The 26,277-nt window shown below is 55.9% G+C and overlaps 3 protein-coding genes across 3 annotated transcripts; 2 read left to right on the top strand and 1 right to left on the bottom strand.

The window, feature by feature from the left end:
- Positions 1-36: 36 nt before the first annotated feature.
- On the bottom strand, positions 37-2,749 carry SFTPC (surfactant protein C). Its single transcript, XM_081236874.1, has 6 exons — positions 2,620-2,749; positions 1,724-1,882; positions 1,259-1,381; positions 922-1,032; positions 428-575; positions 37-237 (listed from the first exon to the last, which is right to left on the bottom strand). Exons 1-5 carry the CDS (start codon positions 2,659-2,661, stop codon positions 438-440), a joined length of 573 nt encoding a protein of 190 aa, XP_081093000.1. The 5' UTR covers positions 2,662-2,749; the 3' UTR covers positions 37-237; positions 428-437.
- A 6,367-nt stretch (positions 2,750-9,116) lies between these two features.
- LGI3 (leucine rich repeat LGI family member 3) lies at positions 9,117-16,876 on the top strand (the record flags this gene model as incomplete). The annotated part of the gene is made up of 8 exons (XM_081237025.1): positions 9,117-9,322; positions 10,182-10,253; positions 11,069-11,140; positions 11,463-11,534; positions 11,635-11,706; positions 12,355-12,524; positions 12,681-12,845; positions 14,903-16,876. 8 exons carry the CDS (start codon positions 9,117-9,119, stop codon positions 15,718-15,720), a joined length of 1,647 nt encoding a protein of 548 aa, XP_081093151.1. The 3' UTR covers positions 15,721-16,876.
- A 3,918-nt stretch (positions 16,877-20,794) lies between these two features.
- REEP4 (receptor accessory protein 4) lies at positions 20,795-24,884 on the top strand. Its single transcript, XM_081236999.1, has 9 exons — positions 20,795-20,851; positions 21,225-21,322; positions 22,135-22,207; positions 22,602-22,678; positions 22,770-22,890; positions 23,311-23,424; positions 23,841-23,976; positions 24,142-24,296; positions 24,390-24,884. Exons 2-9 carry the CDS (start codon positions 21,291-21,293, stop codon positions 24,453-24,455), a joined length of 774 nt encoding a protein of 257 aa, XP_081093125.1. The 5' UTR covers positions 20,795-20,851; positions 21,225-21,290; the 3' UTR covers positions 24,456-24,884.
- The last annotated feature ends 1,393 nt before the right edge of the window (positions 24,885-26,277 follow it).

Raw genomic sequence — 26,277 nt, 5'->3', positions numbered from 1 at the left:
GAGGCATGTGAGGGGATAGACGAGGTACACCCCTCGTTTTTCAATCAGGCTGCTTTATTCTTTGGTGTAGGAACCCCCTTGGGCCCTAGGAACTGCTTCTCCTCTGCCCACCTCTCCCCACAGCTCCCATTTCTCCAGGACCAGTCCCAGTGGTATTGGCAGGAGCGGCTTCCTGCCTGTCTGCTCAAAACCCTTTGCTCCTGGAGCTTTGCTGTCCCTTTGGGGTTTGCTGAGGCCCTGCAAAGCAAAGGAACAATGTTTATTATGTGGGGGAGAGGGACGTGGGGTGGTGGTGCCTGTGAACCTTCCCTCCCCTGAGCTCTGTAGGTGACCCCGCCTCCGTGGTTCCCCCAGTGCCTGGTCCGCTGACATGACCATCCTGGGCCACTGTTGCTCCAGTGCCCTGGAGGAGGTCACACCTGCTCACCTGATGGGTCCTAGATGTAGTAGAGGGGCACCTCACCACACAGGGTGCTCACGGTGTTGCCCAGGAAGGCCAGGTCCCCGGAGGATGCCAAGCCGGTGTCACGGCCCTCCTCCTGGCCCAGCTTAGAGGTAGGTACTGAGGGCTCGGCCTGGAAAGAGCACTTGATTTGGAGGCTGGGAACTGAGTTTCTGTCTCACCTGCGGCCCTTATTGTGGGACCTCAGGTGTGTCAGGCAATCTTTCTGAGTAAAGAAGGGGCTGTGCTGGAGTCAGAAGCCCCCAGGGGGGGTGTGGGCTCAGCTGAGGCCAGCAGCTGGGCTGTGGGGTGGGGATGGTAAATGGGTAGGAAAGGTTTGGTGCAGGGGAATCCCAGGAGGGCATTCACCTGGCAGTCCACGAGGAGCAGCGCTTTACAGGTGACAAAGAACCATCATCTTCAACGCTCCTCATAGCAGCCCTGGGAGGGAGACAGCCCACTCTTACCCACACACCCACCTGGAAGTTCTGGAATTTTCTAGTGAGAGCCTCAAGACTTGGGATGCTCTGCGGATCCATCTTCATGACGTAGCAGCAGGTTCCTGGGGCTGGCTTGTAGGCAATCAGGAGCTGGGCACAGGAACCCCAGAGTTGGTTCGGGAAGGCGCTGCCTAGCTCGCTCCTAACTCTGGTCCTTGGCTATCTCCCTCTAGGTTGGGGACGGGAGGGAGTCATACTGGAATCTAGGGCTCAGGCAAAAGTGCTGGGTGGGGGGAGAGGTGGACATGTACGAGTCCACAGCTGGATAGGTCTAGCACGGTCTAGCCCTAGGGTCAAGAGGTCCAGGCACACCCACCCTCTGGTAGTCATACACCACGATGCCATTGGAACCAACGGAGAAGGTGGCAGTGGTTCCCACACGCTCACTCAGGGCCAGGCGTTGCTGGGCTTCCGGCCCCGCGAAGCTCATCTCTAGGACCTAGGGGAGGGCATAGTGCTGCCTGGCATTCCTCTTTCCCCACTCATCATGCCCACCCTCAGTCCTCTATACTCAAATGCAATTTTTTCTTCCCTGGGAGCTCAGAGAGGCCGAGTGGAATCAGGTGCTGGAGGGAACAGGTCATCCCACCATGGGGCAGGGGCCTGGTGAAAAAGCCCAGGCCAGGTTTGCCACCCTGTTCCCACCTCTGTCCTTCCCTGAGGTGCCACTTGCCTCCTCCCGTCATTCCCCTTGGGCAATTTGCTATCTGCCCACCCCATCCCAGGGCCTTTGTCTGGCCTGCCCTGTACCCACTGCCCACCCCATTCCAGGCCTGCTCACCATCTCAGTATGTTTCTGGCTCATGTGAAGACCCATGAGCAGGGCCCCTACAATCACCACGACAACAAGGACCACCACCACGACCATGATGAGAAGCCGTTTGATGCTCGCAGGACAGCAGGGGATTTGGAACCGGCCCCCAGGGACTGCTGAGTAGTCCTGACGTGGTGGGGGCAGGAAGGGAGACAGGTGTGAGGTCATGAGGATGCCCTTTCTTCTCCCTGCACAGCCAGGACACCTTCCCACACTCTCCCGAGGCTGAACAACCAATGCTATGGACATGCAGAGAAGGGCTGAGGAGATCGGAGAAGGCTTCCTGGAGGAGGGGGCCTGGATTCCAACAAACCCACAGATGCTTAGAAGTGAGGTCTGGCTTGGAGAGACCCAAGAGAGACTGTTTCACCAGTCTCATCTCCTGCTGTTTCCTCCAGACCTCTGGCATCCCAACCATGCCTAGTCCCTCTCTGTCCTGCGTCGCACCCCCCCCCCAATCCATGCCTTTATGCATACTATCCCTTCTTCCTGCAATGCCTTCGTTCTTCTCAAGCTGGTGAGATCCAACTAGTTCCTCTGGAGCCAGCTCGAATGTTATTTTCTCTGCGAAGCTTCCTGTGATCTCCCGAGTAGTGGCTCCTTACCCAGTGCTCTCTACAGCCCTTTCCACTGACCCCTGTGGTGGCTCACGGCCCCTCATATGGGAATTAGTGGCTGACAAGTCTATCTCTCCAAGAGTCTCTGTCTTAGTGGTTGGTGTCCTTATCTTGATTTAGCACAGTCCTAAGTTAGTTGAGTGAATGAATCTGGATGAGGAAACAGGCCCAGAGGTTGGAGGAGGTAGGGCCCGCCACACACAGATACACTCCCGCATACATGTGCACACACACGATCAAACTCACCGGCGGGCTCTCCATCAAGACCTCTTTGCTGCCCACATCCATCTCGCGGTAGACACCTTCCCCTCCTCATCTCCAAGTGTGACTAGGGTCTTATATGTGCCAGGAGAGAGAGGGGACAGAGGTGAAAGACCCAGCCCCTGTCTGCCAGCCAAGCCCTCAGCTTTGAAGCCTGTTTGTTCCTGGTCCTCCAGAGCCGAGGCCCCGATAAGCTAGCTGCAAGAGTGCCTAAGGGCCATTGGCGCTGGCACATGAGTCCTTTGGCCCCAGCAAGAGCAAAGCTGGGTAAGGTGAGCAAACCTGCCCTTGGGCAATCTACACCTCTCACCGCCGGTGTCTTGCTGGCGTGCCCGCCATTCTTGCTGGCACCTGCCCCTGCAGTCCTTTGGTTTTTCCTGTTCTTCTGCCAGGCTGAACCTCTTAGGCAACCAAGGGTCTGACCCAATGGGTCCACCACATTTCCCAACAGAACTTCCCCCAAGCATAGGGCTGAGCTCCAGGAAGGGGAGCCCCTGTGGACCCGCAGGGACAGTACTAAAGGCACGGGGTGCTTTGGCATCAGTGTGGGCGTTCATAAATGGTTCATAAATTCTCTGAGAACATCCGATTTTCACTTCAAGTATCTGCCTCACCTCCTCCCACACATTTCGTACCTAACCTCAGACATGCCCCCAGTCATTCTTGCCCAGATTCTGAACACTGTCCCCTCTGGTTATAAATGCTTACTAACACACAGTTTTTCTTTCTTTGGCATAGGCTTGTTCGTAAGCTGAAGGCTTTTTTTTTTTTTCTACCCTGCTTTTACTTTTATTTGCATTTATTTTATGCTGAATTTATTTCCAAACCATATGTTTTTGTTTCTTCAGTTTCTTCTGGGACAGCTTTCTCTTCTGTGCAACCTCCTCTTCGGGTTTAGGAACAATCTGCTCTATTTTTTAGGGAGGATCATCTCCATGTGGCGGGGGGAGTCCTACAGGGGTTAATCCAACCGTGAGCTCTGTGAAGTTCTGTGCTGCATCGCGGAGGCTTGTTCACCTGCATGCGCTTGATGACCAGAGAATCCACATCTAAACCCTTCAGCTCAGCATCACTCTCTGCATTTTGAAGCATGTGCAGCAAAATTCTGCACTCTTTTAGAACCGCCGACCCTATGTCTAGCCCCCAAATTGTAGGTGTGTTTGGCCTGAGCACCCCTACCAGCTCCACAATTGTAACGAGGGAACAGCGCACATTGCTTCTGCAAAGTGACATCATTCAAATACTTGGTGGCTTTTTGGATATGCACACCCTCGACAGCCTGAGCAGTTTCACAGATGTTCCTAAAATGAACACGAAGATTTGAACTTCTGGATTTGCATGATCCTGTGGGGTTTTCTGTATCAAGTGAATAGCAAACCATCTTCAGAGATCAAGCTGGAGGCTTATGATAGCAGTTCCATGCCTGACACTTAGAACCAGACAGCCTTGCACAGGGCTGGGGGTGGTGACGGACGGGGTCCCCATCTCCTCGTCCCTGAATCAGCCCACCTGCCTGGTGCTGATTCGCACCCTACCCTCCCGACACTCTTCTTATGTCCTCTGATCCTATATTTGCCCTGAGAACGCTACTCACCCAGATGTGAACCACTTTCTGGATCTTCTTCTCTCTACCTTTTTCCTGCTCTTTGCCCGAAGCCATCTCTGTTGTTTTGTTGTACTAAACCACGTTGACTAATGGCTGCATCCTTTCTCTTGGGCTCCCTCCACTTGCTGGGCCAGGCGATCCCTACAGCGCCTCCACCTCTAAACTTTCAGGCCAGTGTTAAGTCAGAGCCCCACACCTCACTCCACTCTTGGCCTCACCCCCTGTCCTCCTTGTAAGTGAACTCCAACACTTCACCCCAATTCCTGTCCCTTGCTGGGGCCCCCTCGCACCTTGGTCCTGCCCTTCAGTCATGAGCTGGCCCCCAACTCTCCAGCCCTTGCAGGCTCCCGTGTCCCCACAAGGACCCCCTCTCCAGCTGGAGAGCCTTCAGCCTCCAGGTTGCACAATGGCATGGCATCTGAGCTGAGAGCCCCGGGAAGCTCAGAGAAGGAGAGAGGGACAGAAGTGTTTGTTTCCCCCCACCCCACTCACCCCCCAGCTGCCACTTTAAATATTTGCCTAAGCCTCTAGCAGCAAGTGTCCTAGGAGGAGTGAAAGAGGGGGAGGGGGCTCCAGGGAGAAAGGGGGAAGAAGCATCCTCCTCTCAACTGTGTGCAGCTTCAGCTGCGTGCAGGTGCCAGATGCAGAGGAGACAGCCTGCCTGCAGGGCCCACCCCTGCCCGCCCCACGCCCCCACTCCCGCCCCCCGGTTGTCCTGGCAACACTGGAACTGATTGGCTGACTCACGAATACTGGGCCTGAGCCAGGTGGGCAGCGGGCCAGCGGGAGAACCAAGGAGAAGGGCAAGCATCTCGGGGGTCCCTGTGGGCATCTGGGGCAGGGGGCACATAGTCCAGCTGTGGGGCTTGTTCTGAGCAGGTGCTGGGCTTAGGGCTTGCCATCATCTCTGGCTGCTGGGAAAGGGATCTCTTTCTTGGAAAGGAGCCTCGGCTCTCTTGGGTCCTCAGTCTCCCCTGCAGGCTGCCCTTAGACTGTGGTTCTTACAACTTTGTTTTTTTCTTTCTTTCTTCTTTCTTTTTTAACTTGTTTTTGCCTATTTGGAGGTTGGGGAAGGAAGGGTGAGCTCAGGTTTCATAAGGGAAGTTCAGATGCTGGCACTGACCTGGTAGAGGTTTCTTGTCTTCCTGCTCAGGAACGGGGGCACGACCTTCCGCTGGGCATGCAGGGCTGTTACCTCGTCTCCCACACCAGCCCTCTGCTGCAGGTTTTTCACATTTTTGGCCTTTACTTAGGCCATTTCTCCTTCCTGGAAAACGCACCTTCAATGCTTCTTTACTTCTCTGAATACCACCCACCCTAAAAGCCCAGGCAAGAACCAATGACACCCCATCTGTGCTCACCACCCCAGCCTACGGCGCCCCCTCCCTCCTCCAAGATCGCCTAGCCTTCCTGATGCACTTTCATCTGCCACTTAGCAGGCACTGCTGTCCCCATCAGCTACATGGGTGTTTTTGGTTGCCTTTCTTCCCAAAAAGCCTGCCGGCCCTGGGACCAGCCCTGAGACGGTGCTTTCCTGAGGCTTCCCTCCGGGCAAGGAGCATGCACGCAGCCAACATGTAACTCTATTCAATGATAATAAGACTGTCACCAGACATGAGGGGGCTCCTGGTGAGGGGTCAGTAGTTTATTCCTTCAGTATGTCCTCAATGCTTCACTGGCCAGCTCAGCTCTGGGACTTTGAATAAGTCATTCTGCTTTTCTTGACTTTAGTGTGTTCATCTGCAAAATGGGTCTAATACAGCCTGTCCCGTCCCCCTCTCCAAGCTGTTGTGAGGATCCAATGACGTCACGATGTGAAAGTCCAATCTTCATGACTATCATCATCTACTTCACCCCCAGGGCACCTCTTCTCAGTAGCTAAGAATAGGACCCAGACGGAGACTTCCCTGGTGGTCCAGTGGTTAAGAATCCGCCTTCCAATGCAGGGGACACAGGTTCGATCCCTGGTTGGGGAACTAAGATCCCACATGCTGGGCCTGCGTGCCGCAACTGCTGAGCCCATGCACTCTGGAGCCCTCGTGCCATAACTAGAGAGAAGCCCTCGCGCTGCACCGCAGAGCCCGCGCACCACAAAGAAAGATTCCTTCCTAACAAAAGATTCCGTATGCCACAACGAAGATCCTGCATGCCGCAACTAAGACCCGAGAAAGCCAAATAAATAAATAATTGTTTTAAATGGTCAGAAATTGGAAGCAAAATTTGTGGAGCTTTAGGGCTGGAGAGTATTCTTTAAAAAAAAGAAAAAGAAAAAAAAGATAGAACCAGGGACTTCCCTGGTGGTCCAGTGGTGAAGAATCCACCTTTCAATACAGGGGACGTGGGTTCAATCCCTGGTCAGGGAATTAAGATCCCACATGCCACGGGGCAACTAAGCCTGTGCCACAACTACTGAGCTCGTGCGCCTCAACTAGAGAGCCCATGTGCCGCAAACTACAGAGCCCACGCGCTCTGGAACTGGCACACCACAACTACAGAGCCCACGAGCCCTGGAGCCTGTGTGCCACACTAGAGAAGAGAAAACCTGCACGCCACAACTAGAGAGAAGCCCGCGCGCCGCAACGAAAGATCCCGCATGCCTCAACGACGATCCCATGTGTCGCAACTAAGACCCAACGCAGCCAAAAATATAAATAAATAAATAATAAATCTTAAAAAAAAACAGAGAGAAAAGAATAGGACCCAGACTCCCCCTTTCTGTCTGTCTCTGAGTTAAACCTCTCTGAGAACGTGGGTGATGGAGAGCCCCATGGCAGCCACTGCTGTTTGTGCCTCCCCTTTTCCTCCTTCCAGCCCCTCAGCCGCAGGGGATGAACAAGATTCACTCTGCCCTTTGTGTGCTGGGCAGAGCCGTGCCAGGGACGGGGGGGGGGGATGGTTGCCCAGCTGCCCCAGCCACTCTCCCCACCCCCACTGCTTTTCTTCCCACAAGCTGGCATGGGGAGGGCAGCACGGGCAGCTGGATGGGCCGTAGCAAGTGAGCATCCAAGGTCAGGGGCATCCCTGGCTGGGAGAACATGGACTTAAGCTCAGACCAGAGAATCCCCTGCCAGCAGAAGCTGGGGACAGCTGGGGAAGCATCTTATACCTAGCGATCTCGGTTTCCTGGACTGATAGAAAGAGTGCTGGACTGGCAGCCCGGCCAACTGACTGTACCTGTGAGGTCTTGGGACAATCAGACACCCCCTCCACACCCCAGGGAAATAACGTAGTACAGAGTAGCAGTTCTCAAACTTTTTGGCTGCAGGACCCCTTAACGCTCTTAAAAAAAGTAGCGAGGACCCCAAAGTGCTTTTGTTTATGTGGGTTATACCTATTGATATTTACCACATTGATATTTACTGAGAAATTTTAAAATATGAATTAATTTAATTAATTTAATTTAATTTAAATTTACTTTAATAAATAGCAATAATAAACCCATTGTATGTTATAATATACATAACATAAATTTTTTTTTTTTTTTTTTGCGGTACGCGGGCCTCTCACTGTTGTGGCCTCTCCCACTGCGGAGCACAGGCTCCGGACGCGCAGGCTCAGCGGCTATGGCTCACAGGCCCAGCCACTCCGCGGCATAACATAAAATTTTTTAATGAGATTAACTAGTTTACAAATATGAGGGAGCAGAGTGTCATTGTTTTACATTTTTGGAAATTTCTTTAATTTTGTTAATTCAGTTTAACAGAAGATACCTCTGGAAAATTCCAGGGTACTTCTATAAGAGCATGAAAGTGAAAAGGGCAAATAATGTCTTAACATTGTGAGGAAAACTAACAATGTTTTGACCTCACAGACTCCCTGGAAGGTTCTCAAGGGCCTCTGGGCTCCCTGGACCAGACTTTGAAAACCCCTGGTGTAGAAGAACGGCTGTGGACTTTGGAGTTGGGCAGAGGGGATTTAAATCCCTGCTCTGTCACTTTCTTCTTCGGGTACTACGGGCCTCACTTTTCTTATCTGTAGAAGGGGATGAATATCAAAGACCTCAGAAGGTTGAGGCGATTAAGTAAGTAGAGTACACAACACGTAGTAGATGTGATATCAAGCTTGGCTGCTTTCCCCTTGAAGTGGGCTTCAGTTTCCTCGTTTGTTAAACAAAGGGCTGGACTGGAAATGTCCAAGGCCGTTTCCAGCTCCAACAGGCTGTGGTTATTTAGTGAGGAATGTTCTGGAATTCCACACATTCCCATTCCAACTCCAGTGATATTTCCCCTTTCAGCTCCCACAGACACAAAGGCACATTCTGTTTACTAGCCTGTGGAGACGTGAACACAGATACACACATGTCACTTATGACACATGACATGCCCATGAACTCTGCTTAGAGGCCGCTGAGCGCCAAGACATACGCACAGGTACACAGAGGTTCATGGATCTATACATAGCGCAGAAATGCCTGCCCGGAGGAATATGTGCATGTGCCTGTGCCCGTGCAGAGACAGGTGTGCACGCGTGCAGGATGCACAAGGAGAACTCGCACACACGCGCTCACGCACAGCCACGAGCAGATGGCCCCAGAGACCGCCCGCAGGGTGTGCAGCGGCCAGGGCCGCAACCACTCCTTTCAGTGGCTACTCCCCGCCCGGGACTCCCCGCTCCGCCCAGCGCGCCCCCGCCGCCCGCCGCAGTCCGCGTACTCCCAGCCGGTCAGCCCTCGGCTCGCCCTGGTCTGCGCGCATCTCTGCATCTCTCCGAGGGCTCGGCTCGCTGGAGCGAGCAGGGGAGGGGACGGCCGCCGGCGCCCGAGGGCCCGAGGAGTCGCTCTCCGCAGCGGGCAGCTGGGGCCCTAGCTGCGGCAGCGGCTGCCTGTGGCGCCCGCGCGGGGTGGCCGAGCGTGGTGGGGCGGGAGCTCGCAGGCAGCATGGCGGGGCTGCGGGCCAGGCCGGGCTCGGGGCTCCGGCTGCTGGCGCTGTCCACGTTGGGCCTCTGCCTAATGCTGCAAGTCGGCGCCAAGAGGCCCCCCAAGACGCCCCCGTGCCCTCCCAGCTGCTCCTGCACCAGGGACACCGCCTTCTGCGTGGACTCTAAGGCAGTGCCCAGGAACCTGCCCTCCGAGGTCATCTCTCTGTGAGTGCTCTGGTCTGGGGTGGGGTGGGGTGGGAGAGCTTGAGAGGGGAGGAAGGCAAAAACCTGCTCTGGGAGTGGGTGGGGAGAACCCCTGCTCCACCTCTACAAAGTGTGGGGACCAGGAGGGCTCCAGGGGGTCCTCAGGACTGGAGATTCAAGGCATCAGCCCTGGCTGGGAGTTCTGCAGTCATGCAGGCTCAGCAGCGGTGGCTGGGAAAGCTGGTGTTTCTGGCCAGGAATGAATCATCACCACCATCAGCATCAATGAGACCTACTGTGTGCAGGGCTCTGGACTTGGAGGGAGGGGGTTGTTTACATGAGCATGGGGGCCCCTGCCTGTGATGTCACACCAAGGACAGAAGGCTTCTTGTGGGGGAAGGGTGGCAGCAGGGGGAGGGGTGGAAGTGAGATACACTCCTACAGTGCCCTGGCACGGGTCTCGCCAGCCACTCTGCACGGGGCCAGCCAGCCTGTCACTTGCAGCCAGCGGCCTCAGGAACTAGACAGGCTGTGTGGTCCTTGAGAGCAAGATGCTAATCCACCGCCCCCATCCCAGTGCCCCATCCCTCAACAGCACCCAGCACACGGTGGGTGTCTGGATGATGGAGAAGGTGCGGGTAATGGAACCGTGTTTGGGCTGAGGTCCTTAGTGCTCAGAGAAGCAGTAGGGGAGGATGATGAGGAAGGCAGGCAGTGAGCTTGTGAGAAGGGAAAGACAGCCTCAAGTTGGGGGAGGAGCCAGGTGACATGGGGAGTTTCCAGGGCGAGGGTATGCAGAAACCATGGCCCTGTCCACCTCGTGCCACCCCAGCAGAGTCCCTGCATACTCCCCTGGTACTGACTCAGGTGTCCCCTGCAGGACGCTGGTGAATGCTGCCTTTTCGGAGATCCAGGATGGAGCATTTTCCCACCTGCCACTGCTGCAGTTCCTGTATGGACAGAGCCTTGCTGAAGGAGGCCGGGGAGAGGGGCGGTGGGGTGGGCAGGGGAAGGGGACAGATCCCGGACTGGGGAGAGGGGAGAGGTTGTGAGTAGCCTTTGGAGGTTAAGAGGCAGGCGTCCCTTACTTTCTCTCCAATGGGAGAGCCACAAACAGTGAAGCAGCGGGGAGTCAGGAGGGATGAAGGAGGTAGCAGTTTTGGGGAAGGAAGGTGGGGGTCGCCCACAAAAGCAAAGAAGCAGGTATTGGGGGCCCGGTTAGGAATGGACTTTCCTCCTCTGCAGATCCCAAAGAATTGGGTGCAGTAACTTAGGCTGGTGCCAGAGGGTGGACACTGCAGGGGAGAGAGCTCATCTTAGAGACAAGTGACCCCAGGGATCAGGTTCTGAAGAAAAAGCTGGGGGACTGAAAGGGAGGGAAGATGGGAGGGTCTGGAATTCTAAAAGGGGCTGCTTATGTTTGAAGCCCCAGTTGCAGGAGAGAATATATGTGGTTATCCTCAAACTTGCCATCCATCTGGGAGGGAGTGGAGAGAGCTGGGGTCAGGGTGGGAGACAGAACAGTGGGGAAGGACCCAGCTTGACAGGAGAGATCCGCCCCTGGCTGTTCTTACCCTAGGAGTAAAGGGACCCTGGGAGCTTCTGGGACCAGAGCAGGCTCCTGCCTGGACCTGCCGCCCAGGCTGCTCTGGGGTTCTCTGCTGGGGTCCCAAGGGTGGGAGGCATGGCCCGGGGGTGAGGCAGCCGGCTGGGGGCTGGTGCGGCAGGTGTGCCCTTGGAAGCTCTAATCCACCTTTGTCTCTGCAGGTTGCTCAATTCCAACAAGTTTACACTGATTGGAGACAATGCCTTCACAGGACTGTCTCACCTGCAGTACCTGTGAGTGGGAAGGAAAGGGGAATTGGGAAGTGGAAGGGAGGAGGGCTGAGGGGGAGGGGCAGTGAGGAGGGCTGGGGGGGGTGAGGGGGTGAGAGCCCTTGAATCCTCTGACTGCAGGACTCAAGCAGAAGGTCATTTCATCCATCCCTCTGCCTAAACCATCCCGCCTGGATGCCCTGTCACCACAGACTTAATGTCGCCAGATTCAGAATGGAAGCCTGTCTTAGGGTCATGGGCTGGAATCTAGGTGGGGCATGGGAAGTAGCTGGTCGAGGGCCTGGGATCCCGACTGGTGGCTGAGACAAGTTCTCATTTTCTCCAGCTTCATTGAGAATAATGACATCTGGGCACTTTCCAAGTTTACCTTCAGAGGACTCAAGTCTTTGACACACCTGTGAGTACATCACACTCGTACACCAGACCAAAGCCCCCTGTCTCCTGTGGACTTTGGCTTCGGTCACGATCTTCATATGACCCAGGGGTCTCTCTTGCAGCTCACTGGCCAACAATAACCTGCAGACCCTGCCTAGAGACATCTTTCGGCCCCTGGACATCCTGAGTGACTTGTAAGGCCTACTTCTTTTGACAATGGCACGGAGGGACACGTCCCTGGAGGGAGGGGTGTGGGAGCCAGAATTGGGAAGATCATAAGGTCTTGACAGGCTGGGAGGGTTTGGGTTTGGGACGGGGAGAAGGCTAGATTGAGTTATATATAGATTGGTAGCCTTTCAAGTTGGGGTTCTTCAAGGCATCTGTGGGCCCTCTTAAAATGCACACGAGACGTTATGTATATATGTTTTTTAAAACATGCGCTTTTAAAATCTATGTAAGATTTAAATCTACGTTAAAGTCTGATAGCATAGCCACAGTCATTGATCAGTATTTCTACAAGAAAACAAAAGCCCTGGATTGTGGAAGGTTTGGAGGAATTGGGATGCAACAGATAATTGTGCAGGTCATACACTGCAAAAGGCACCTAGCCAAGGAAGCAAGTAGGGGATGAAACTCAGCCCGCACTCTGCTGGCCAAGCACGTGTCTACGGGGCTGCACCCACCCCAAGGGGAACATTTTCCTAACTGACACAAAGATGCCACATAAGCAACCCACAGCAGCCTTGACAGTATCTACTTCTGAAAACCTAGATGGCCTGGGTGGGCAGAGCAGCTGGGAGCCTGTCCCTCTCTGTGTCCCCTCCATTACTCTCATGATCCAGGGACCTGCGGGGCAACTCGCTCAACTGTGACTGCAAGGTAAAATGGCTGGTGGAGTGGCTGGCACACACGAACACCACAGTGGCGCCCATCTACTGCGCCAGCCCACCCCGCTTCCAAGAGCACAAGGTGCAGGATCTGCCACTGCGGGAGTTCGACTGCATCACCACAGGTAGGAAGAAGGTGCCCCACCTCGGGCATCAGGCTGGGCCTCCCCAGGGAAGCTCCCAGCACTCTGCCTTGCCAGTCGAGTAACCCTCACCACCCAGAAAGCTCTTACCCTTCTCCCTAACCACCACCTCCCCCACCGCCCGACCCATCCCTGCAGATTTCGTGCTGTACCAGACCCTGTCCTTCCAAGCGGTGTCGGCCGAGCCCTTCCTTTACTCCAGCGACCTCTATTTGGCTTTGGCCCAGCCAGGAGTCAGCGCTTGCACCATCCTCAAGTGGGACTATGTTGAAAGGCAACTTCGAGACTATGATAGAATCCCAGGTATCTGCGCCTGGCCTGGTTGCGGTGGTCCTTATGGTGGGGTGGGCTCCACTGTTCCTCCTCATTGAGTTCCTATAGGTAGAAAGATAGATGAAACATGGTCTCTGCACATAAGAACTTTCTAGTCTTTGGGGGGAGGCTGACACATACACACATAACATCCAGATAATACGTAGGTGTTAGGAGGAAGATATGACCACAGTGCTCTGGGAGCACAAAGGAGAGGCCTACCCTGGGCAATCAAGGAAGGCTTCCTGGTGGAGTGGATGCCTAAGCTGAATCTTGAAGGATGAGGGAGAGGGAGGAGTGATATCCAGGATCCTGGCTTAAGTAACTGGACAGTGCCAGAGAACTAAGGAAGATGTAGGAGTGGCCAGTGAGCTCAGTTTGGGATCCACTGAGTTTAAGCTGAGTCTAGAAGGCTGAGGGAGACTTAGCTAGGAGAAGAAATGTGGGAAGGGTATTCTGGCAGAAGGAACAGCATGAGCAAAGTCAAGAAGGTGTGCAACAGCTTAGCATGTGAGAGCATGCACGTGTAAACAGTTAGCAGCTCACAGGATGACAGCGTAATGTTCAAGGTGGAGAGAGGCAGACGAGACCCGAGAGAGATGAGGACCAGGCCTTTGACAGGTTTTGAGCAGGTTTTGAGCAGAGTGTATGAATCAATCCAATCTGTATTTTGGAAAATTCCCTCTGTGAGCAGTGTGGAGAGTGCTAGGCATGAAGCAAGACAGGTGGGCACACCAGGAGGGGTTCAGCTGGAGCCTGGACTGGCACAGCAGCAGTGTGGATGGAGAGGTAGAATAAGGGGGGATTGAACTGGCACAAAAGGAAACAGAAAGTTTAAATTGCCCTGTATCTATGAAAGAACTTGAAGTCGTTACATAAAAAACCCTTCTCCCGAAGAAGACTCCAGGGCCAGATGGTGAATTCCATCAAACATTTAAGGAAGAAATAATACCAATCTTACACAAACTGTATGAGAAAGCAGAAGGGAGGGTTGACAGGACTTAAGGACTGGTCAGCGGTGGGTGAGGGAGAGGGCGGCAGTGTTGGGGATGGCTCCCAGGATTCAGGATGGGGTGACTGGGTGGAGCCACAGATTGAAATCAAGAACACAGGTTTGGGGGTAGATATAGAGCTCAGTCTCGGCCAGCCAGAGTTCGAGATGCTTGTGGGTGTGGGGGGAAGGAGGGTCTAAGCTGCTGCTCAGGAGCTGGGGGAGTCATCAGCATCTGGGTGGACAGACCAAGGCTGTGGAAAGGACTCAGGGCAGTGAGTGCCAGAGCCTGAGGCTCAGCACAGGCTTCCCTTGGGAAACAAGTGGGGTCATGAGGAGGAGGGTGGTGAAGCAGCTCTGGCAAGCAGGAGAGGAGAGGCCATGACTGGGGACACCAGGAGAGGCGAGAGTGTGTCCACACACGACTCCGGTGCCTGAGAAGGGGTCCGGGTAATCTGGTTGTGGTGCAGATGTTCTTGTACATAAAAGCCCTCTCGCAAGTGGGAGCTCTTGGGGGATTGTGTTTTCATACACAAGGCTCCAAGGCTCTGTTTACCTAGGCTTTGTCACCAGCTGTGGCTGTGTTCAAACTCTTTCTCCTTCCCCTGCCTCGACATTCGCCAGTGGGGTAGCTTTGGGCAAGTCACTAAGACTCCGAGCCTCAGTTACTTTCTGTATGAAATTACAAAATAATAGGGTGTATTTCAGCGTGATTCGTTGAGGCAATGTGTTCACACTTAGCACAGTGACTGTACACAATAAAAGTTCAATAATGGACATGACAGTTATACAATCGGTCGATATCTAGCAGCACCTACTTTGTGCTCAGTGTCAGCTTATATTTGAACCTTGGGGTCAAGAGCAAAGGGAGGGTGATGCTGAGATTGATTATTAGCTGTGAAACAATGAGAAAGCATTGAGCACCCAGTGGATATTCAGTGGGGAAAGAATACTTCCACCGTTGGAAGGGACCGACCCTCTTTTCTGAGGGTGTGGCGTGGGACAGGGGCTTGCGGGCCCCCTGACGCTGCCTGACTCGCTTCCTTCCATCCTGCAGCCCCCTCTGCAGTGCACTGCAAGCCGATGGTGGTGGACAGCCAGCTGTATGTGGTGGTGGCCCAGTTGTTTGGTGGCTCTTACATTTACCACTGGGACCCCAACACCACGCGCTTCACCAAGCTGCAGGACATCGACCCTCAGCGCATACGCAAGCCCAATGACCTCGAGGCCTTCCGCATCGATGGCGACTGGTACTTTGCCGTGGCTGACAGCTCCAAGGCAGGGGCCACCAGCCTCTACCGCTGGCACCAGAACGGCTTCTACTCCCACCAGGCCCTGCATGCTTGGCACCGTGACACTGACCTGGAATTTGTAGACGGCGAGGGCAAGCCACGACTGATCGTGTCCAGCAGCTCCCAGGCCCCCATCATCTATCAGTGGAGTCGCACCCAGAAGCAGTTTGTGGCCCAGGGCGAGGTGACCCAGGTGCCTGATGCCCAGGCTGTGAAACACTTCCGCGCAGGTCGCGACAGCTACCTGTGCCTCAGCCGCTACATCGGCGACTCCAAGATCCTGCGCTGGGAGGGCACCCGCTTCTCCGAGGTGCAGGCGCTGCCCTCCAGGGGCTCGCTGGCCCTGCAGCCCTTCCTGGTGGGTGGCCGCCGCTACCTGGCCCTGGGCAGCGACTTCTCCTTCACACAGATCTACCAGTGGGATGAGGGGCGGCAGAAGTTTGTGCGGTTCCAGGAGCTCGCGGTGCAGGCCCCTCGGGCCTTCTGCTACATGCCTGCTGGGGACGCCCAGCTGCTCCTGGCCCCCAGCTTCAAGGGACAGACACTTGTGTACCGACACGTGGTGGTGGATCTCAGTGCCTAGAGGGGGTCCGAGGCCTCTGGGTTCCTCGGGCAGCACTGGAGGCTGGGTGGAGCCTCCGGGTGAGCAGCATGTTTGCCTGTGTGAAGACACACGTAGCCAACCTGCATACATGCCCTCACGTACACATCCCCCCTGGTGAGCATGGACTGTACCGTGGACTCTAGCCCAGGGATGCCACTTAATTTTCACTGTAATCAGCATGAAGTCTTGTATACGCACCAGACAACCCAGCCCCTGGTGCCCTCCCACATGTGGACGCCGGTTCACGCCACACCACATCTGCAGCCTCCCTTGCTCTGCTGCCTTCCCCATGCTCTGGCCCAGGGAGGTGTCCTGGGAGGGCTGGAGGCTGAACCGCTCCCTCCTGTTTTTCAGCTTATCCTTCTGGCCCTCTGGTCTTTCCTGTTGGTGCTCCAGGTGTCTGTTTACCTGCTCATGCTCTGCATTGCAGCCCATGGCCACATCCTTCATACTGCCGGGTGCACTCACCCACGCTACCCGCCTTCTGCACGCACACATGGACACGGACAGACCCCCTCAGTTACACGCACACACACCTGTCTACACTCCCATCTCCATGTGCACACATGCAGATTCAGCGCTGCCTAAAGTGGGTCCCCTCCATGACCTTGCCTCTCTTCCTGGAGGGGCACAGAGTACCTGTCCTCCTCTGCTCAGCCCTGGTGTGCCCATCCTGCAGCTGAAAATGATTGGAATGGTGGTGCCAACCTCTGGGCACCAGCTTGACCTCCTGGGGGGCAAAGCCCCTCTGCCCGAAGCAATAACAACAGCTCCAGCAGACCCTGCCTTCTTCCCAGCGCTGCCTCAGTGCTTACTGGAGTTTCCTTCTCTGACCCTGAATCCAGCTCACTGGTGAACAGGAGACCACCCAGGTGAAAGCCTTTCTGCTTTTCTTTCCTGTAGCTGCCCCAGCCTCAGACCAACCCCTGGTTCAGCCCCACCATTGGGATATGGACCCTGTGCTGTGTTGGCTCCTTTGGGTGCGTCCAACAGCTGGCCAAGCCAGGGTCGCTGCAAGCACCTGAGGCATCTGGGCAGGTGCCAGGAGTGGAGCTGGGCTGAAGAGCATCCTGGGGGCCCTGGCGCCCCTCCAAACCACAGAGGCACACCCCAGGAGCACTGCCTTTCAGTGCAAGCTGAGTGCCGCAGGGGGGAGGGAGGGAGGGTCCTGTGGGAGCGGCACCTGGCAGCCAAGCTTCTGCTGCCCTCTGCTGTACGCTGGGAATAGAGGGCTCTGAGATGTTAGGCTGGTAGGGAAGGCACCGGGCGGGGAGCCTCTTCCCTGTGCCCAGACTGTGTGGGGACCTCCAGGTAGGAGGATGCCCAAGGGCACTTGGGGACAATGCTCTGATTCACTTATTTTATTTATTCACAAATAAAAAGTTTCCACCCCATTGACGGCTCTCAGGTATCCAATGGTGATGGTCAACAGCACCTGTTCCCTTAAGAACAGAGCTGTGTTGTCTTGCAGGGGGCCAGCATCAGCTTTCAGACCCCCTTCCTCCCTGCTCCCCTCCCTCTGAGCAGTAGGCACCCCAAAGTCAGCCGGTGCTGGGGTCAGGAGTTCATGGTGATGACGCTCGGGTGCTGGGTGAGTGTGACTAGTCTCCATCACCTGGGCCTGACTCACGGTCAAGTGTTCCTTCTTGGAGATCACAGTCTTGGGGCCCGCTGAGACTGGAGGCTGTCCCTCGGTCAGGTCAAATCCAACCAACAGGGCCAAGGACAAGCTCAGCAGTCCGTCTCCTCTCCATCCCCCTCTGCTGGACAAATATGTGTCATCGCTGCCACCCTCCGCCCTAAGTGTGAGATTTCAAGCAAGTGGACTGATTTCTCCAAGCTGAGCTTCTCCTTCTGTAAAGTAAATAATAAAGCGTACTTTGTCCAATCCTGATTCTGCCACTTACTAGCTTGGAGGTCTCAACCATATTCCTTCGCCTATTTCTATCTCAGTTTCCTCATCTGGAAAATGTGGATAATCATGCTACCTATGTGAGAGGGTTAACGTGAGATTTGAATGCATTAGGTTTATAATGTGTTAATATATGTAAGGCTTAGAATCATGTGTCTGGCACAGAACTAAGAATTTTTTTCTTTTTAATTGTAGGACTTTAGGAGATACCCAGGTGGCTCAGAGAAGGCTGCTTTGTGGGCGAGGAGAAGGTTGATCTTTGGGGAGACCTGCTGTCTGTGGATTAGGGTTCCTGACCTATCTTCAGTCTCAGAGCCCCTGTACCCTACATCTTACCTTTAGCCTCAGATGCCCACTCCTCACAATAGGGAATCTCATAGGTGATGTGTTTGGGTTTCCACCTCCTAAAACCACATTCACGTGCTCTTGGCTTAGCAGGTATCTCTTGGGACCCCCCAGCCACACTGTCCTGGGAATGCCTTCCTGCTTTTTCAAATGGGGAATGGGCCCTCATGCTGTGCCAGGGAGAGGTTGCCAGGGAAAGAGGGTTGTGTCTCCCAGACATGTTGGCACTCTGTTGCCCAGTAGAAAGATAAACATCACTCTGACTGTCACTCCCCCCAGGGCACTCCCCAGGGTTGGGAGACACTTCTCCCCCTGAATGCCCAGCTTTCTGCACGTGGGGAATGGAGCCCACCGTATGCCTGCCTGGTCACCTGCCAGAGGCAGATCATCGTATGTCCAGAGAGCTGCTTAGCAACCCAGTGTAACCGGGTGACTGTGTCAACAGCTCAGGACCAATGGGCGTGAGAGGCAGAGTCCACTCACTCTGCCAAAGCCCAGGAGGGTGACCCCCTCAGCTGTCAGCCTCACGCCCCTCCATGCTCTCAGTAGCAGACCTCTGACATCTTGTCCCTTAGATTTTTCCAGGCACAGTCATAGGGACCAAGAGTCTCCATGTGAGAGACGGTCCCAGCTGGGTTGGCTTAGAGTGGGCACAGGGGAAGCTCCTCTCCAGCGAATGGGGGTAAAGTGAGGCCTGTGATGCTGAGGTCAGGTGACTCTGGAAGGCAGCGAAGGTGGGGGAAGGGAGGCAGTTCTGCAGCAAGTACCAAAGGCCCGAGGCTCACATGCACACAGTCAGCCCAGGTACCCTAACTTCTGGAGGAATGGATGTCCATTCCCTTTTCTGTACCCCCTGCTCCTCCTGAGCTGTCCAGAGGGTCAGTCATATCCTTTTGCTCCAAGGAGACAAGGATACTTTTCACCTTCATTACAATGTCTGTGTCCAGAGATGGATGGTGGCCGGGACCTTCCTGAGGGGATCCTAGCCCTGGGTGGTTCTTGTTCCTCCAAACTAGGGTGGGAGCTAGGGCCAATGTGAGCAGGTGATTAGGCAGGGGGAGGGAGGCATCAGGGCCTTGGGGGAGTTTCTCTGTGGGCCAGTTTCACTGCAAGCTCTCCCACTCAGCAACACCAATAAAACTGATGATGCTAATTATGACTATGTAGTCACTGAGTGTTTATTTATTCCCAAGAAGCCTCCTTTCCCTCCATCATTAGCTATTCCATCCTTTTGATAGAAGGGGAGTGTTAACTGTGGCTCTAATAAAAAGTAGTAACTGCCCAAGTTTTCCACCCCCACGCTCTGGGCAGCTCTGCTGTCGCCCTCACCTCAGCCCTGCGAGGCAGAAGGGAAGCTGTGCAGGGTGCGGGGTGGGGGGTGGGGGGGATGATGCATTCCCCATTTTCAGAGGGAGGAATGAGGCACCTAGCAGAAGAGGTACAAAGAATGCAACCCCACGTGGAAAGTTGTAGAAGCAGCAAAGTTTGCCTTCTCTTTTTTTAAAATTACTTTTTATTGGAGTATAGTTGATTTACAATATTGTAAACCTTTTCTTTTGAGCCTCCCGCCTTCTTCCAGATACACACCTTCCTTCTAGAGGAGCTTTTCCATTCCCTGTCCCCTCCCAGGGCTGCCCTCAGAAGACTGATTAATCTAAGCATTTATTTATCGTTCACCATCAGGTGCCGTTGGGCAAGTTACTTTCCACCATTGAGCCTATTTCCTAAATGGTAAAAAAAAAAAAAAAGGATCTTTGTAAAGATCAAGTCTCTGCGCTCAAAAATGCACTACAAAATGGCAGTCGTTGATACTGTTAAGCTCTCAGGAATATCTGTGCTCTTGACTCACGGAAATAGGTGAGATTTCAAACTTTTGGGGAAGAAGACATGGGGGGCTGGGGACTCCACCCAGAATCTTTCAAATCAGCCTGCCCAGGGATGTGGGCTCTGGAAAGGTATCCCAGAGAGAAGTCAACTCCTGAAGCCCACTCTTCAGCAGGGTGAGCGGGATGGGGGTGATGAGTCCCTCAGGTTCTCCCTCCTCCACCTCCTCCCCACTTTCCCTCTAGGTCACCTCAGCATCTTTGAGGCGCTTACCGATCTCCCAACCAAGTGCTATAAGACCCGGATTTGCTGGCGCCCAGCCAAACCTCCTTCTAGTTCTCACCTGAGCCTCTAACGGTGGCGTCCACCCATCTCATGCCCATTCCCATTTCACAGAGGGGAAAAACGAGGCAAAAGAGGGGAGTTAGTGAAGATCCGCGAAAACTCTGGACTCCAGATTTCATTTCTTTCTTCCCCCGTCGCACCTTTTTAAAAATATTTATTTATTTATTTTTGGCTGCATTGGGTCTTCGTTGCTGCGCGCGGGCTTTCTCCAGTTGTGGCGAGCGGGGGCTACTCCTCGTTGCGGTGCGCGGGGTTCCCATTGCGGTGGCTTCTCTTGTTGCAGAGCATGGGCTCTAGACACGCAGGCTTTAGTAGTTGTGGCTCGCGGGCCCTAGAGCGCGGGAGTTGTGGCGCACGGGCTTACTTGCTCCGCGGCATGTGGGATGTTCGCGGACCAGGGCTTGAACCCGTGTTCCCTGCCTGCATGGGCAGGCGGATTCTTAACCACTGAACCAGTGGGGAAGTCCGCACCTTTTTGTTTCCGCTTCCTACCCCCAAATCTTTCCCGTTCGGAGGGCTACTCAACCTACGGGCCGCATCCACCAGTCGGAGGAGCATCGCCACTTTAAGGGGCAGGTCTCTCACCTCCCTGACCTCGCCCCGCCCCCTCCGCAGCCGCACTGCGCCTGCGCCACGCGCCGGAGACCTGGGGTTGGGCAGAGCCCAGTTCCGTGCAACTTTCAAGTGAGTTGCAAACTCCGCCTCGAGGCCGGTACAGGTGTCCTGGCGCACTGGGGCCGTAGGTACCCTCACGAACGCAGGCTGCGACCAGCCCCCACTGGCCCGGGACCCACAGAGCCCCCGGCAAGGGCCGAACGCCTGGTTCTCCGGGACAGGAAGTGCGGGTCGGAGCCGTAACTGCCCGAGCGACGGGGCGGAAGAGCGTGCCGGCCGGTACCGGCTCCCAACTCGGTTCCTGCTTGCCCCGGCCCGCTGGTCTCCCCATTCTTCAGGCTTCCAGCACTGCGGAGTTAGTGGGCGGTGGGCTCCGCCTCCACCAAGGGGCAGCCCGAGCGCCCCTGTGGTTCCCACACCTCCACTGTTAATACCATCCCAGCGCAGGCGTGAGCGTCCCTCTGGGCGTCTTCCTGGAGGGATCTCCCTTCGCTCCCGAGACTGCAGGATGGTGTCCTGGATGATCTGTCGCCTGGTGGTGTGAGTATGGCCGCCCTAATACCCTCTCTATCCCTGGATGTCAGCCCGCCCCTGGGGTGGAAGCTGGGAATGTCTGGTGGAAAGGGGGGCGTCTTCTGAGCTATGTCACACATTTCCCCTCCCTCCAACATTCACCGCAAGGTTTAATGGACCTGCGGGCCTGCACAAGGCATTGGGCATCGTGTGCTTGTCTCCCCCGCACTCAAGCCAACTTGGCTGATGGCGACCCCCTGCAGTCACACACGTACTGCAGGCAGGTGAGTGGGACGGAGGACCACAGGCCGGCCAGCCGCCCCTTGGCAAACACAGGATGTGGCACGTTGTGGGCAGAGAATCCAGGTGCCGGCTTCCCATCTGAGCAGTCAGTCACGTGACTCACCACCCTGGGCCCAGCTTCCCCACTCTGTCCTACTCCTCACCTGGCTGGAATATCCTTGCCTGCAAGCTGGCAGTGCCAGGTCTGGTGGCCCTGGGCCTGATTGCACGTCCAGGGGAGGGAACAGCCTGGTGCTCTCATGGCTCAGAAGCCTGCCCCCCACTCACCTCGTGGAGTGGCTGTCTGTGCTCTGGCTGCATCATGCACCCATGGGCCACTCGTGCAGGCCTGGGCAGGCTTGGGATGTTTGTAAACAGCAGGGTGGGGAGGTGGCCTCCAGGGCACTGACTCAGGTGCAGGTTGTGCAAGCCAAGCAGGAAGAACAGGGTAGGCACTGCCACCTCGAACGTGGGGTGGGGGGGAGGCCGCCACCTGGCAGGGGCGTGGGGAGTGGCACCCCTCACACTCTCCCTCTGCTTTGGGGGCTGCTCTTCAGGCTGGTGTTTGGGATGCTGTACCCAACTTATGCTTCCTACAAGGCTGTGAAGACCAAGAACATTCGTGAATATGTGAGTGCGGGGGTGGGTAGGAGGGCTCAGCTCAGGTGGGGAGACCACAGCCTTGGGGGTGTGGTAGGATTTGGCGAGGTGGGGGAGTCCGAGCTGGCCTCCCTTTCCTCCAGGGGTATAATCTGGTGGCGTACCCTGGAGCAGAGTGGGTGTGGATGGAGGATGGGCTCTTGGGATTCTTTGCAGGATCTTGTGGGTGCAGCCTGTTGGGTGTGGGTACAGGAATGAGTGGCAGTTTCTCGGAGGCAGCTTTCTAAGGCCAGCCAGGTGCCAGGGGAATGCAGTGGGACGGGCTTTCTGGAATCTCTGGGCTGGGTCAGCCCGGGACAGGGGATTTGGCACTGCAGGCTCAGCTGCTGGCCTCTGACCTCTCTGCCCGCCCCTCCCCGTCCAGGTTCGGTGGATGATGTACTGGATCGTCTTTGCACTCTTTATGGCAGTGGAGACCTTCACAGACATCTTTATTTCCTGGTATGGGCACTGGGGTTCTGTGGGCTGCGGGGAGGGGGTGGTCCTCCCTGGCCTGGTTCCCTGGCGGACCTTGCCCCCTCTGCTCTGACAGGTTCCCTTTCTACTACGAGATCAAGATGGCATTTGTGCTGTGGCTGCTTTCGCCCTATACCAAGGGGGCCAGCCTGCTTTACCGCAAGTTCGTCCACCCATCCTTGTCTCGCCATGAGAAGGTACCCCAGGGGGAGGCAGGGTGGGCAGTGTAGGAGTGGGTGTGAGGCGAAGAGCCCTGGACTTGCAGCGCAAGACACTGGGGACACCTAGGCTCTAACCCCAGTCCTGCTGCTGTTTAGCCATGGGGCCTTGACAGAGCCTAGCCTTCCTCCTCTTCTGGGAAAATCAAATGGGGACACATGTGAATGACCTTTTGGGGGTGTGAAACACCAGCTGGAAGTTGGTTTGGGGATGGCGGGGGGAGGCTGGAGCACGGCCGATCATTGAGGTGTAGGATCCGGCGAGTGGATGGGGAGCCCTGTGCTCTGTGGGTGGGGTGGGCTGGGAGGCGTGCCTCCCAGTGGTTTCTCTGGGCCACAGAGGAGTGACTAGGGCTGTGCGCCTGAGCTTTCCTCGCCCCCCCCCCGCCGTGTCCGCAGGAGATCGACACCTACATCGTGCAGGCCAAGGAGCGCAGCTACGAGACGGTGCTCAGCTTTGGGAAGCGGGGCCTCAACATTGCCGCCTCGGCTGCTGTGCAGGCAGCCACCAAGGTGTCCTGGGTTCCAGCCCTCCCCCATCCCCACCCCCACCCCCAGGGCCTTTTGAGCGAGTCCAGCTCTCTGTCAGGGAGCCGAGAGATCACAGCTGTCCAGGCCGGGGGAACAGGGGCGAGAGGTGACAGGTGGGGTGTTGGCAGGAGCACAGAGCTGGAGGTTCAGACTTCCCTGGCTCTGACACTGACCGTGAGTGGCTGCTCTTGCACCCTAGGCCCTACCTCCTTGCTGGCGCCACAAAGGCACAGGGCTGGGAGGTTGCCGTGTTTCTTTCGATTCTGAGGCTTGTGCCCCAGGGATTGCTTGCATGTCAGCCTTGACTTTCCTGGGCAGCTCCCCTGGTTGAGGCCCCTTCCTGCCAGGAGCCCTGCCCCCCTCCGTCAGGTGGTGCAGCGGATCCCACTCTCTTGCAGAGTCAGGGCGCACTGGCCGGAAGGCTGCGGAGCTTCTCCATGCAGGACCTGCGCGCCATCTCCGATGCCCCCGCCCCCACCTACCAGGATCCCCTCTACCTGGAGGACCAGGTACCCCACCGCAGGCCACCCATCGGTGAGTGGGCAGAGGAAGCCAGAGCTGTCCCGAGAGGGATGGCTTCCTCCAGGCAAGCTGTGGCTCCCCTCAGAGCCAGAGGAAAGCCTGGTTCAGCGGGCCCCAGGCCTTCAGATTGTGTCCGTGCCCAGCTTTGCCTCCCGGCCTCCCTCTCCTCCACAACAGGGTACCGGGCAGGGGGCCTGCAGGACAGTGACACTGAGGATGAGTGTTGGTCAGACACAGAAGTGGTCCCCCAGCCATCAGCGCGGCCCCGAGAGAAGCCTCTGGGCCGCACCCAGAGTCTGCGTGTGGTCAAGAGGAAGCCGCTGCTGCGGGAGGTCGGTGGTGAGGAAGGCACAAGGGAAGTGAGCTGCCCTGGTGGCCGCCTCAGCCCGGATCTCTCACGGTGTGCCTGCCCTCTCTCCCCACAGGGCACGTCGCGCTCCCTGAAGGTTCGGACGAGGAAAAAGACCACGCCTTCAGACATGGACAGCTAGGGTCTACGGAGCCTGGCCCGGTCTTACCTCGTGCCCTGCAGGGCATTGGGACTGTTTGGAGGGGACCTCTGGCGGCACATCTGGCCTGCCTGCACCATCTGCCCGGGTGCTGCCCTCCTGACTCTTGCTGTCGGTTACGGGCCACGTGTGGGGCTGCATCCCTGATGTACCAAAGCAGGCTGGCCTCAGGGTTCTATTTATTATCTTCCTCGCCCCTCTCCCTTCCCAGGTGTGGAACCAGAGCCCTCCCCAGACCCCTGAAAAACGAAACCCAAAGCTCACCCAGCTGTGTTCGTTCCTCCCTGTCCTTCAGAGTACTTCACAGCCTTCTCCAAGGCCATGTGTGTGTCCTGGTTGTATGATTTGTGTTGGTGAATGAGGCCAGGTTTGTGGAAGTTTTGATAAATAAATGCTCTGTAAAATGTAAAAGTGCTCGGTCTCTTCTGGTTTGTAGTCCCGGTCCTCACAGCACCTGTTATTAGACAGCCTGCCCCAGGCCAGTCTGGGCCTAGTGCTGAAAGGCCAGACAGACTGCCAGAGGGGCCCAGTGTTCTGGGGCAGATAGCCATCGACAGATTGTTGTGATGCGGCAAGTACTATTAGGGAAAGCTCTTGGGGACCTCTGAGAACACGGATGGGAGAGTGGCGGGGTGGGGGGGTGGGGGGGCAGTCCAGAGTCTAAGAATGCAGTCCGGAGGGGGTGGGATCAGGCCTTGACGGGAAGTAGAAACCAGTGGGAGCAAAGGTGTGGAGGGGCCTCAGGCAGCACGATAATCTCATGGGGATTAGCTAAAGCTGTGCGGAAGATTAGGGCTGTGGAGGCCGATTTCCTCCGAGGGCCTGCCAGGCCTCTAGGCGGCTCCCGGTGCATCGAGTTCGTAAACACTCAGGCTGACAGGAGCTTTGCACCTCTGCGGAGTGGCCGTGAGAGGGCAGCAGCTGCCAGGGTCTGGGCTGCCCCCAGCTTCCAGGTCAAGGAGGGCGGGGCTTGGAGGCTGGCTTGTCAGCTAGCTGGCTGGAGGGATGATGCAGAACTCTGGCCCGGCCTCCAAAGGCCCTCCCTGTTGCTCGTGGTCATTGGTCCCCAGCCAGTCCCATCCACGAATCTCCTCTGTGCTGAGACCCAGGCTGTGGGCTGGCTCCACTCCATCCCCTACTCTAACCCCTGGGGCAGCCAGTGCCCAGCCCTACCCTCTCCTGCCCCTGGATGCTGGTCTCACTGTACTGTCCCCGGGCTGCTCCCCTCTCCCACCCACATGCGTCCCCTTCTTTCCCGGATTAAGTCAAGAGGTGGGTGAGAGTGTCGGCTAGGAAGAGGGGAGATGGGGTGGTCACCCGGCGTGACCTGAGGAGAGTGGATTAGCTCTGGGTATGGGGATTATCCGAGTTTATTTGGGGGAAGTAGTTAATCTGCTGGGTGGCTTAGCTCCTCGCGGATTGGTGTTCAATGACTTCCTATCTTGGTGTTCCCTTGCATCATGGGGTTGATTTATCTCTTCATTTATTCATTCAAAAATCTTTATTGAGCATCTCCCAGGTACCAGGCATGTTTCGAGAAACTGGGGATGCAAAGTCAAGTGAGAGCTAGCACCTAGAATGTGGCTGCCCCAGCAGGGGCTGCTCTGAGCCCCTGACATATATTAATTTAGTCCTCACAACAATCTCATGAGGTATATACTATTATTATAATCTCCATTTCACAAACGGGAAAACAGGCACCGAGAGGGCAAGTAATTTGCCTGAGGTCACACAGCTAGTAAGTGGCAGATTTGGGCTTGGAAACCAGGCAGTCTGGCTCCAGAGTCAGTGTACTTAACCACTG

The sequence above is a fragment of the Mesoplodon bidens genome (assembly GCF_964165515.1).
Source record: "Mesoplodon bidens genome assembly, chromosome: 6".
Classification (NCBI taxonomy): domain Eukaryota; kingdom Metazoa; phylum Chordata; class Mammalia; order Artiodactyla; family Ziphiidae; genus Mesoplodon; species Mesoplodon bidens.
Note: the sequence above shows the minus strand (reverse complement) of the source record. Positions and strands in the feature narration are given on the sequence as shown.

Bases quoted from the DNA above. Each gene is read 5' to 3' on its own strand.
- SFTPC (XM_081236874.1), bottom strand. From the start codon at position 2,661: ATGGATGTGGGCAGCAAAGAGGTCTTGATGGAGAGCCCGCCG. The intron at 1,883-2,619 runs GTGAGTTTGATC...CCACCACGTCAG, and splicing joins TCTTGATGGAGAGCCCGCCG to GACTACTCAGCAGTCCCTGG. The intron at 1,033-1,258 runs GTGGGTGTGCCT...TCCTGTGCCCAG, and splicing joins TGGTGTATGACTACCAGAGG to CTCCTGATTGCCTACAAGCC.
- REEP4 (XM_081236999.1), top strand. From the start codon at position 21,291: ATGGTGTCCTGGATGATCTGTCGCCTGGTGGT. The intron at 21,323-22,134 runs GTGAGTATGGCC...GCTGCTCTTCAG, and splicing joins ATGATCTGTCGCCTGGTGGT to GCTGGTGTTTGGGATGCTGT. The intron at 23,425-23,840 runs GTGTCCTGGGTT...ACTCTCTTGCAG, and splicing joins CTGTGCAGGCAGCCACCAAG to AGTCAGGGCGCACTGGCCGG.